The sequence below is a fragment of the Mirounga angustirostris genome, unplaced genomic scaffold (assembly GCF_029215605.1).
Source record: "Mirounga angustirostris isolate CCGP_5_RB_7025 unplaced genomic scaffold, mMirAng1.0.hap1 SCAF_12, whole genome shotgun sequence".
In the NCBI taxonomy this organism is placed as follows: Eukaryota; Metazoa; Chordata; class Mammalia; order Carnivora; family Phocidae; genus Mirounga; species Mirounga angustirostris.
In genome coordinates, this window is record NW_026991720.1 from 43,344,675 (window position 1) to 43,357,123 (window position 12,449).

Genomic DNA, 12,449 nt, shown 5'->3' on the forward strand with positions numbered 1-12,449 from the left:
TTCTTTAAGTTTACTTTTCAAGAAGCTTTTTCCAATCTGGATTTATATAATATTCCCTTGGTGATATCACTAAGAAATTCTAAGATAAATATTAACAGTCATATTATATTCATGAATCACTTTATACATTAGATTTGATCAGTACATTTGTCTCTAAATTTTTGGCTTCATTTATTGACAGGGGCACCTGGGTGGCTCAGTCAGTTAAGCATCTGACTCTTGATCTCAGCACAGGTCTTGATCTCAGGGTTGTGAATTCAAGCCCTGTGTTGGGCTCCACACTGGGCATGGAGACTACTTAAAAAATAATAATAATAAGTAAAAATTAAAAAAAAAAAAAAAAAGAACTCTCAGAGCCCCTATTACATGAACTTCCAGGCACAGAAGAAAATTTACTGATCTCTAAAACCCCATGCTTTAATAACCTTCTCCTCTTTCTGAAATGCCTTCCACCTAATAATCTCCCATTCATTCCTCAAGATACAAATAAAATCTCACGGAACCTTATTCCTTTGGGTTCCAATTGCACCTAAAGTGTATTTCTGTAACCTTACCAAGCATTCTATTATCAGTTCTCTGCTTGTCTCTCTCATTAGTCCAGGAACTCCACAGGAGCCATGACTGTCTTTATATCTACTATATCTGCTGAATGAAAAATGAACAAAGGTATAGCCTACTCAGATGAAACAGAGCAAGACCCTTACTTTCCTTTTTCTAAATATATTTTAGTTAACACAGTTCAAGATCATATATGCTTTCTTTTGGGCAGGTGCAAAAAGAAAGCCTTTTTCAAGGCCCAAGCCTTATTCACATACATAACTATAATTTTTTCATTATATCTGAAAGCAAAATAATCAAAACAGACAAGCAAATGACTTCTACGCTTGACCTTAATCAATCCAATCGCTCTTTCCAGTATGTTAAAATCTTTCAGGATATTGAAAAGTTCATTGTATTAGCTATCTTTCCCATTTTCCAAAGGCCTACCTGAGGCTACATAAATTTGCTATTTGCAATTGCTTAGCCCTACTTGTGACAGAGAGTACATGCTTACTCAGCATTCATTGCTAGCTACCAGTTTAGCAAGGCACAAAAATCTAATTTGAAAATCATTTCCTTCAGAACTTGGGGAAAATTTTCCATTGTCCTCTAATATCTAAGGATTTTGCTGATAAGTTAAAATGCTTTCTTGTGTAGCTTTTCTTCCTTTCTAATCGTAGAGGATATGCTCTGGATCCTTAGTGCTCTAAAGTTTCACAATAATGTATCTGAATGTGCTTCTTTTTCTCATTTATTATAGTAACATCAAACAGGCTCTTTTAATATCCACAGCTATGACACCTCATTTCCTTGAAAGCCCTGTCTCCATTGGTCTTCTCGCATCTTCACAATCCACTCCCCAAGGTCACACCTTGTCTGATTACCTTGTCTTTATCAGAATCTCTGAACCCTGACATCAACATCTCATTCATTCTTTGACCACCACCTTTTGTTCTTCTAGTTCAACTGTTGTTCTACAACTCCCACTATGACACTTCTTCAACCTTATTAAGACTCGTGACCCATGGACCCCATTAATTTTTCACCATGTATCAATTTTCTCTAATCATTATTTCTCTTCTTAACAGCTTAGATTTGGTAGTCCATTATTATAATCAGTCTCACAAAAAATATTTTACTTGCAATTAGCTATTTCAAAGTCCCATTCCTGACTTTAGTTGCTCAGATGCTAGCTAGTAAACAAATCACTGCCAGAGAAAATTGTCTTGGGATGACTTGGTTTCACTTCAAAATTCAGGATTTGAAACTTTAATGGGTACTCAAAATTGCCTTATCCTTTCATAAGCTTGCTTTCTTATTCTCCAAGACACCAATATCATAACTTTTTTTCCAATTTAGACACCACCAGAGCTCCTTCATCATCCCAACAACAAATCTACAAAATCTCGCTGGACCTACCTCCAATCTCTCCTGTCACAGTAAAGTTACAAAGGCCTATCCTTCAATTTCCCCTGTCCCCAACCTCTGCAACCCACATCCTTTCTCCTTCTCAAGGACTTCATTGCTTTGTGAGTCCCCTTCTTTTTCCTGATCATGAGCCTCTCCCACTGAACTCAATCTTTTCAATTATTACTGAAGCATGTTCTAATAGTGATCATTTTAAAACAAAACAAGGGTGCCTGTGTGGCTCAGTCGGTTAAGCATCTGCCTTCAGCTCAGGTCAGGATCCCAGGGTCCTGAGATCGAGTTCCACATCAGGCTCATAGCAGGGAGCCTGCTTCTCCCTCTGCTCTGCCTGCTCTGTCTGCCACTCCCCCTGCTTGTGCTCTCTCTCTCTCTGTTAAATAAATAAATAAATAAATAAATAAATAAATAAATAAATAAATAAATAAATAAAATCTTTTTTAAAAAATTTTTTAACAAATAAAACAAAACCCACAACTCCTTCCAGCTACATCTCACTTCTGAATTACTAAGTGCTTTTATTTTTTTTTTAAGACTTAAAAAAAAAAGACTTTATTTATTTATTTGAGGGGAAAGGCAGAGTGAGGGGGGAAGCAGGCTCTCAGCTGAGCAGGGAGCCCAACTTGGGGCTGGATCCCAGGGCCCTGAGATCATGACCTGAGCCGAAGGCAGACACCTAACTGAATGAGCCACCCAGGAGCCCTTTGGTTGTCCAATTCTTAGTGAAAATACTAGATACTAAAAACTTGCAACAGTAGATACTCTAAATTTATCCCTGGATTAAGATGCTGCTCAGACTGCACTGATGTGGGCTGAGACAGTATTATATTCAGTAAATTGAGTTCATCATTATTTTTAAAGCTCTATGAAATTTGTTACTCATAAGTTGTAATTACATAACATTATAATTATAAAAATAAGCTATAGAGACATTACTGAAGAAGTCGTCCTTGTGAATTCAGAAATTTCATTCTGGACTCAGAATCAAAAAAGGCTATGCATCTCCTAAGCAACTTATTTGATTTTATCCTTTGAACATTCTGACAATTGGAACTCAAATGTTTTCTTATTACTTTGAGTCTGCACCCTATCGACTGAACAGTATACGTTTCTGAGTGTTAATCTTATTCATATCTTTATTAATTTCCTGCTCTTATTTTCTCTCTCTGTTTCCTTCAACTATTTATTTTCACCTTTCATATTTTAGAAACGTGTAAACTATTTTTAATCCTTAAAGAAACAAGTGGAAATAAGGCAAGGTACAAATAGATATAGTAGAGATAAAGATCAAAATAGAAACAGAGGGGAACATGGGTGGCTCAGCTGGTTGAGCATCCATCCGACTCTTGATTCTGGCTCAAGTCATGATCTCAAGGTCCTGAGAACAAGTCCCACATCAGGCTCCATGCTCAGCAGGGAGTCTGCTTGAGATTCTCTCCCTCTCCCTCTGCCCCTCCCCCAGCTCATGTGCACTCTCTCTCTCTCTCTCTCAAATAAATAAATTAATTTAAAAAATGAAACAACTAATGAATTGTTGAACAGTACATCAAAAACTAATGATGTGTTATATATTGGCTAATTGAACATAAGAAGGAAGGGAAGAAGAAAGAAAGAAAGAAAGAAAGGAAGGAAGGAAGAAAGGAAGAAAGGAAGAAAGAAAGAAAAAAATAGAAACAGATAAGAAACACCAAGAAAAACAGAGAGAAAGGAAGAGAGAGGAGGAGAGGGAGGTGGCAGTGTTTGTTGTGTGAGGGAATAAGTCACTGGAAATGGAGCTTAAGAAAGTGGCATGGCAGGCATATATACACATTTAGGTAATGGCATATTCCTTCTGAAATCCCACTGTACTGAATCAGTAAAAATAATCAACTTTCAAGTACAAATATTTATAATTCTGATTATAAAAATATTTGATCTCATAAAATTTGACCTGTCTTATTATTTTTAACAATTTTTCAGAGGTATAACTGACATACAAAAAACTGCATATATTTAATGTATACAATTTGATGAATTTGGACATATGCATATACTGGTAAAACTATCACTACAATCAAGGTAACAAACATAGCCATCACCTGTCTTACTACTTTCAGTTTAGAACTCTGGAAATCATTTTCAGAAATTTCTCTAGTGAAGAGTGTTTCTCCTAAGTATTTTTATCTTCAACACTTTGTTTTTCCAGAATTCACATAATAAACTCTGATTACATTGAAGCACCATTCTATTTTCTGAAAATAAAAACCTATTCAGTTCCCCCAGAGAATGTGATTTGATATCTTAGCCAATGAACTTCATTTGCTTTTCTCTTGTCTGCTTTGGCTGATCTATAACTAATCAGGAAATTGAACTAAAATTACCATCAGCACACTTCAAGGCTTGGTTAATTATCAGGCAGGTTTTAAAAAGAGATGAATATGTGGAGCCCACAGAAAATACTACCCAATATCCAAAGGCAACTTACAAAGCACTTGACAGTTTACTAGGGAAAAAATACTGGGTTCTTTCCATATGTAGGATTTTTTTCTGTCAATTCAGATTTCTAAACCAAAAACTATGTGCCTGTTTCATAAAAAAGAAAGATGCCAAACACAGACTGGGTAGAAATTACTTCATTCCTTTCTTAGGGAGGAACACTCTGATACAGCACGAGAGAGCACCAACATCTGCCTCAACCCCAGAAAACTACTCTCTTCATACCTACCTCCCTTTATCACCGAAGGGCACTCCCTAGGTAGAATTCTGTGTGTCACTGAAGCCAAAAAACCTTCAAGGAATTGTAATAGCTACTACTCAGGTTTCAGGTTACATAGCTCATTTGGTTCCCTATTTAAAAGGTCCTGTCTTATTACATTATTTAGTCTGTCTGCCCATTCTATGGCTATGAAGGCATTGCCATATATTCAGATGAATGTGAGAAAATCAGTTATATATCTGGATATTTGGTGAAATTTAGAAATGATAAGGTAATCATGGGCAACAGCTATGCTCTAAGAGTTACCTTATCTAAAAAAGAACAAATTAGGACATAAGTATTCCCACTTGCATCAAGAATAACTTTTTGCCTTTTTTTAATAATCTCAATTTCAGATTCATCATTACAGCATTATCAAATGAAGTTGAACAGATGTGTACAATTTCCCAAGGAAATGTTGGCAATATTTTTTTTAGTTTAAAGAGAACAGTTTAACAAAGAGAAATGTACTAAAATAATTCCATCATCCAACTGAAGATTAAATCTAATCAAAACAAAATGGTGCCAATGCAAAAAGCACTGCAATCATAACCAATCAAAAAGACCATGAAAAGTACAGAATCCTCTCATTCTTTTAAGAATTATCTTTGATTTCTATGCCTTATTCTAGAATTGTTAGTTGTATCCAAGTCTATTTCACCAGCCCCCAATCTATATATTCCAAAACTGTAACATTGTTAGTTTCTAAAATAGGGATGTGTTTATATTCCTCCTGCTAACACCTTCATTTTTCAAAAGGGATATGTCCCTATTTTACTATATCTTCTGATGATGCAAGAAATAACCAACTAAAACTGCAAATGCATAAAGTAGAAAGTGGAAGCCCATTTCACAAACTTCAGGGATTTTAAAATTGGAGTGTACTCAGCCAAACTTTTTTAACATATAAATATCAATATATGCATTTATTCACACTAATACCCTTAGTGTTCCTAAAATTTGTTAAACACTATTTTCTTAATATTTACTTTATTTCCATGAAGGTGTATATAACTCAATGAGTTTAGCAGCTTCAGTAACCCACATACATCAAAAGTCAGTTTTACATTGAGTAGTTTCAACTATTATTCTCAGATGAAGCAACCAAATCAACAATATTTACATCTGAAATTCAAACTTGACTACATAATTACTCTTTTCATTCTACTGAGATTAGTGTCAGCAGAAGCTTCACACTTTCACCTTCATTTTTGCCAATATCCAAAAGGAGGATGTATGAATATAGATACACACACAAATTAATTCCAGTTTCTAATAGTTCCTAAAACCTAGTTCACCATATACCTATCTCAACAATATTTTCAATTCTTTAAATTTCTCTCTCAAACTCTCCTAATCCCCAAAACCAAAGTTACATATCTCTAATAAAACAGGATCCTATCTTCATAACTTTTATGTCCTAAATACTTAATACCATGGCTCTTTGTTTTCAATAACGAACTGAACATATCCTTTGCAGAAATTCATGATGTGATGATGATCTGTGATGTAGTGTTCTCAATGGACAATTTCAAAAGCAGTAATACCATAGTTTTACTTACGAGAGGTTTTAGAAGCAAGAAGAGTAACTCGGGAACCTCCTAAGAAGTGAAAACCCATTACATTCACCTGATCATCTTCTGACTGATTGGCAAAGCCTACAAAGAAAATTAAAAAAAAAAAAAAAATCACCTTACATAACCACAAAGAAAAACACTTAATGTTTGAAATAGGAAGTTTAGTTGATGGCAAGTATTTTTTATGTTACCAGTCATGCTGAAAGTCCATATATAAATTAATATATAAGCTGATTTCCATGGTAATTCCCAATTGCTTAAATCTCTCCCTCACAATAACATTCTTAAATCATTTAATTTCCTTCCTTCTACTGCTTCATTCTAGGTTTGAGGCAGGAAATGCACAAGATAAACCTCAAACACCTGTCACACCAGAAAGCAAGGAAACTATCACTGACTAGCAGAGTAGTATGAAAATAAAAGCGAACTTAAAGAGATTACTGGCCAGAGATGAAAATATTTGAGTATCAAAAAAGTGAAACACATCAAAAATATCTAAAGGCATGTGTTCATATTGATCTAAAAACAGAAAAGGCCAAATGCTCACTAAAGGAGGCTTCTAGAGAATCAACTCAATATTTTAAAAATCAGTAAGACAGAGCAGAGCAAGTTGGCGGAGGAGTAGGAGACCTGGATATCATCTGGTCCCAGGAATTCAGCTTGGATAGAGATCAAACCATTTGGAAGACCTACGAACTCAACAGGAGATCGAAGAAAACAATAGCAGCAACTCTCTGAACAGAACAGCGACCACTTTCTGGAAGGTAGGACGTGTGGAGAAGTGAATCTGAGGCGATATTCGGGAGGATAGACGGCGGGGGAGGGAGCCTCCGGCGGCCGCTACTGGCAAGTGATAGAGCCGTGGAGCACAAAATCGGAACTTTTAGAAGTCAGCTCCGCCGAGGGACGTCACTCTGGTGGCTAAGCGGGGAGTGGAACCCTCCGGGACAGTGTGGTCTCAGGACCCTCGGGGTCACAGAAAGACCGGGGGTGCCTGAGTGCAGCAGAGCTCCCAGGTATCAGAGCGGGGAAGCCGGCTGCAGAGACGGAGCCGAGGGGCGGGCTCTCAGCTTGGGGTGGCCATAAACCGTGATCCGCGGCACAGTCAGGCCAATGCTCTTCCAGCAGGGACCCAACAAGCGGCAGATCTGGGGAGACTCCCCTTCCTCCCCCAGGAGGAGCAGCGCGGGAGCACAGCACAGGGATCTGCGGGGTTTGGAGACTCCACATGGGGTCGGGTGCCAGAGATAGAAACACTCGGTCACAGGCCGGGTGAGCACGGAGTGCGGCCGGAGACTGGGGAGATGGGAGTGACTGACTGCTTTTCTCTGGGGGCTCACTGAGGAGTGGGGCCCCGAGTTCTCAGCTCCTCCGGGGCAGAGATTGGGAGGCCGCCATTTTCACTCTCTTCCTCTGAAGCTGTACAGAAAGCTCGCAGGGAACAAAAGCTCCCGAGAGCAAACCCGAGCAGTTTACTTAGCCGGGATGGCAAGGGTGGGGCAATTCCGCCTCCAGCAAAGACATTTGGGAACCACGGCAACAGTCCCCTACCCCAGAAGATCAGCCAGACCAGCCAGCCAAGACCAAGTGTACCAATCAATGAGAACGGCAGAACTCCAGCGCTAGGGGAATACTGCACATAGAATTCATGGCTTTTTTACCATGATTCTGTAGTCTTTCAAAGTTAATTTTTTAACTGTATTTTCTCTTTTTTTTTTAATTTTTCTTTTTCCCTTTTTCAACCAACATCTTATCAATCCCTTTTTTAAAAAAAAATATTTTTTATTTTTCATTTTTAGAGTTATATTTTATCCTTTCACTGTAGTTACCCTTATTTTTGGTGTATATATATATAAGTTGTTCTCTCTTTAAAATTTTGAGATATAGTTTCTTCTAACAGATCAAAATATACCCTAAATCTCTAGTGTATGGCTTTGTTATAGTCTCCTGCCTGATCACATTCTCTCCCTTTTTTTTTTAAATCCTCTTCTTTCTTTTTTCAACCAACTTTTTATCTTATCAATTTCTTTTATAAAATCTTTTATACTTTTCATCTTTTTTTTTTTTAAAGATTTTATTTATTTATTTGACACAGAGAGAGAAAGCACAAGTAGGTAGAGAGGCAGGCAGAGAGAGAGGCAGAAGCAGGCTCTCCAATGAGCAGGGAGCCCGATGCGGGACTCGATCCCGGGACTCCAGGATCATGACCTGAGCCGAAGGCAGTCGCTTAACCAACTGAGCCACCCAGGCGCCCTATACTTTTCATCTTTACAGTCATATTCCATCCCTTCATCATATTAACCCTTATTTTTGTACATATATGAGTTTTTCTTTCTTTAAAATTTTGGGAGGCACTTTCTTCTAACAGACCAAAATACGCCCAAAAGTTAGCGTACGGCACTGATCTATGCACCAGCCTGATCATATTTGATCATATTCTGTTTTTTTGTTTCGTTTTGTTTTTGATTGTTTTTATCTTTTTCTTTTCATTTTTCTTTCTTTTTCTTTTTTCTTTCTTTCCCTTTCTATTCCCCTGGTTTCAGGTCTTTTCTGATTTGTTTAGTGTATATATTTTCTGGGGACGTTGTTACCCTGTTAGCATTTTGTTCTCTCATTCATTTATTCTCCTCTGGACAAAATGACAAGATGGAAAAAATCACCTCAACAAAAAGAACAAGAGGCAGTACTGACTGCCAGGGACCTAATCAATACGGACATTAGTACAATGTTGGAACTAGAGTTCAGAATGGTGATTTTAAAGATACTAGCTGGCTTGAATAAAGCATGGAAGTTATTAGAGAAACCCTTTCTGGAGAAATAAAAGAACTAAAATCTAACCAAGTCAAAATCAAAAAGGCTATTAATGAGGTGCAATCAAATATGGGGGCTCTAACTGCTACGAAAAATGAGGCAGAAGAGAGAATTAGCGATACAGAAGACCAAATGATGGAAAATAAAGAAGCTGAGAAAAAGAGAAATAAACAACTACTGGATCATGAGGGCAGAATTCGAGAGATAAGCGATACCATAAGACGAAACAACATTAGAATAATTGGGATCCCAGAAGAAGAAGAAAGAGAGAGAGGGGCAGAAGGTATATTGGAGCAAATTATAACAGAGAACTTCCCTAATCTGGGGAAGGAAACAGGCATCAAAATCCAGGAGGCACAGAGAACCCCTCTCAAAATCAATAAAAATAAGTCAACACCCCGACATCTAATAGTAAAAGTTATGAGTCTCAGAGACAAGGAGAAAATCCTGAAAGCAGCTCGGGACAAGAGATATGTAACCTACAATGGTGGAAACATTAGATTGGCAAAAGACCTATCCACAGAGACCTGGCAGGCCAGAAAGGACTGGCATGATATATTCAGAGCACTAAATGAGAAAAATATGCAGCCAAGAATATTATATCCAGCTAGGCTGTCATTGAAAATAGAAGGAGAGATGAAAAGCTTCCAGGACAAACAAAAACTAAAGGAATTTGCAACCACAAAACCAGCCCTACAAGAAATCCTGAAAGGGCTCCTCTAAGCAAAGAGAGACCCTAAAAGCAACATAGACCAGAAAGGAACACAGACAATATACGGTAACAGTCACCTTACAGGCAATACAATGGCACTAAATTCCTATCTTTCATTAGTTACCCTGAATGTAAATGGGCTAAATGCCCCAATCAAAAGACACAGGCTATCAGATTGGATTAAAAAACAAGACCCATCAATATGCTGTCTGCAAGAGACTCATTTTAGACCCAAAGACACCCCCAGATTGAAAGTGAGGGGGTGGAAAACCATTTACCATGCTAATGGACACCAAAAGAAAGGTGGGGTGGCAATCATTGTATCAGACAAATTAGATTTTAAACCAAAGACTATAATAAGAGATGAGGAAGGACACTATATCCTACTTAAAGGGTCTGTCCAACAAGAAGATCTAACAATTGTAAATATCTATGCCCCTAACACAGGAGCAGCCAATTATATAAGGCAATTAATAACAAAAGCAAAGAAACACATCGACAACAATACAATAATGGGGGGGGGACTTTAACACCCCCTCACTGAAATGGACAGATCATCTAAGCAAAAGATCAACAAGGAAATAAAGACTTTAAATGACACACTGGACCAAATGGACTTCACAGATATATTCAGAACATTCCATCCCAAAGCAACAGAATACACATTCACCTCTAGTGCCCATGGAACATTCTCCAGAATAAATCACATCCTAGGTCACAAATCAGGTCTCAACCAGTACCAAAAGACTGGGATCTTTCCCTGCATATTTTCAGACCACAACTCATACAGGAATTCAGTAAAGTGGCAGGATATAAAATCAATGCACAGAAATCAGTGGCATTCCTATACACCAACAACAAGACAGAAGAAAGAGAAATTAAGGAGTCGATCCCATTTACAATTATACCCAAAACCATAAGATACCTAGGAATAAATCTAACCAAGAGGCAAAGGATCTGTACTCAGAAAACTATAAAATACTCATGAAAGAAATTGAGGAAGACACAAAGAAATGGAAAAACGTTCCATGCTCATGGATTGGAAGAACAAATACTGTGACGATGTCAATGCTACCTAGAGCAATCTACACATTCAATGCAATCCCTATCAAAATACCATCAGCTTTTTTCAGAGAAATGGAACAAATAATCCTAAAATTTTATGGAACCAGAAAAGACCCCGCATAGCCAGAGGAATGTTGAAAAAGAAAGCAAAGCTGGCGGCATCACAATTCTGGACTTCCAGCTCTATTACAAAGCTGCCATCATCAAGACAGTGTGGTACTGGTACAAAAACAGACACATAGATCAATGGAACAGAATAGAGAGCCCAGAAATGGACCCTCAACTCTATGGTCAACTCATCTTTGACAAAGCAGGAAAGAATGTCCAATGGAAAAAACACAGTCTCTTCAACAAATGGTGTTGGGAAAATTGGATAGCCACATGCAGAAGAATGAAACTGGACCATTTCCTTATACCACACACAAAAATAGACTCCAAATGGTTGAAAGACCTCAATGTGAGTCAGGAATCCGTCAAAATCCTAAAAGAGAACACAGGCAGCAACCTCTTCGACCTCAGCTGCAGCAAATGCCTCCTAGAAACATTGCCAAAGGCAAGGGAAGCAAGGGCAAAAATGAACTATTGGGACCTCATCAAGATAAAAAGCTTTTGCACAGCAAAAGAAACAGTCCACAAAACCAAAAGACAACCGACAGAATGGGAGAAGATATTTGCAAATGACATATCAGAGAAAGGGCTAGTATCCAAAATCTATAAGGAACTTCTTAAACTCAACACCCAAAGAACAAATGATCCAATCAAGTAATGAGCAGAAGACATGAACAGACATTTTTCCAAAGAAGACATGCAAATGGCCAACTGACACATGAAAAAGTGCTCAACATCGCTCAGCATCAGGGAAATCCAAATCAAAACCCCAATGATATCATTCACACCAGTCAGAATGGCTAAAATTAACAAGTCAGGAAATAACAGATGTTGGCGGGGATGTGGAGAAAGGGGAACCCTCCTACACTGTTGGTGGGAATGCAAGCTGGTGCAGCCACTCTGGAAAACAGTATGGAGGTTCCTCAAAAAGTTGAAAATAGAGCTACCCTATGATCCAGCAATTGCACTCCTGGGTATTTACCACAAAGATACAAATGTAGTGATTCGAAGGGGTACGTGCACCCTGATGTTTATAGCAGCAATGTCCACAATAGCCAAACTGTGGAAAGAGCCAAGATGTCCATCGACAGATGAATGGATAAAGAAGAAGTGGTATATATATATACAATGGAATATTATGCAGTCATCAAAAGGAGTGAAATCTTGCCATTTGCAACGACGTGGATAGAACTGGAGAGTGTTATGCTGAGCAAAATAAGTCAATCAGAGAAAGACATGTATGAGATGACCTCACTGATATGAGGAATTCTTAATCTCAGGAAACAAACTGAGGTTTGCTGGAGTGTGGGGAGGTGGGAGAGATGGGGCAGCTGGGTGATAGACATTGGGGAGGGTATGTGCTATGGTGAGTGCTGTGAATTGTGCAAGACTATTGAATCACAGATCTGTACCTCTGAAACAAATAATACAATACATGTTAAAAAAAAAAAAAAGAAAATAGCAGGAGGGGAAGAAT

At 38.0% G+C, this 12,449-nt stretch overlaps 1 protein-coding gene across 12 annotated transcripts in view; it reads right to left on the minus strand.

Moving 5' to 3' along the window:
- BBS9 (Bardet-Biedl syndrome 9) overlaps window positions 1-12,449 on the minus strand; it is a 452,171-nt gene that overhangs the window by 227,962 nt on the left and 211,760 nt on the right. For all 12 annotated transcript variants that reach the window (XR_010406428.1, XR_010406427.1, XM_064575077.1 and 9 more), the window contains one exon: window positions 6,262-6,357. Coding sequence is in view for 10 of the 12 variants with exons in the window: in XM_064575077.1 (XP_064431147.1) it covers window positions 6,262-6,357 (96 nt within the window). In the remaining 2 variants the exon portion in view is untranslated. The remainder of the gene's footprint in view (window positions 1-6,261; window positions 6,358-12,449) is intronic.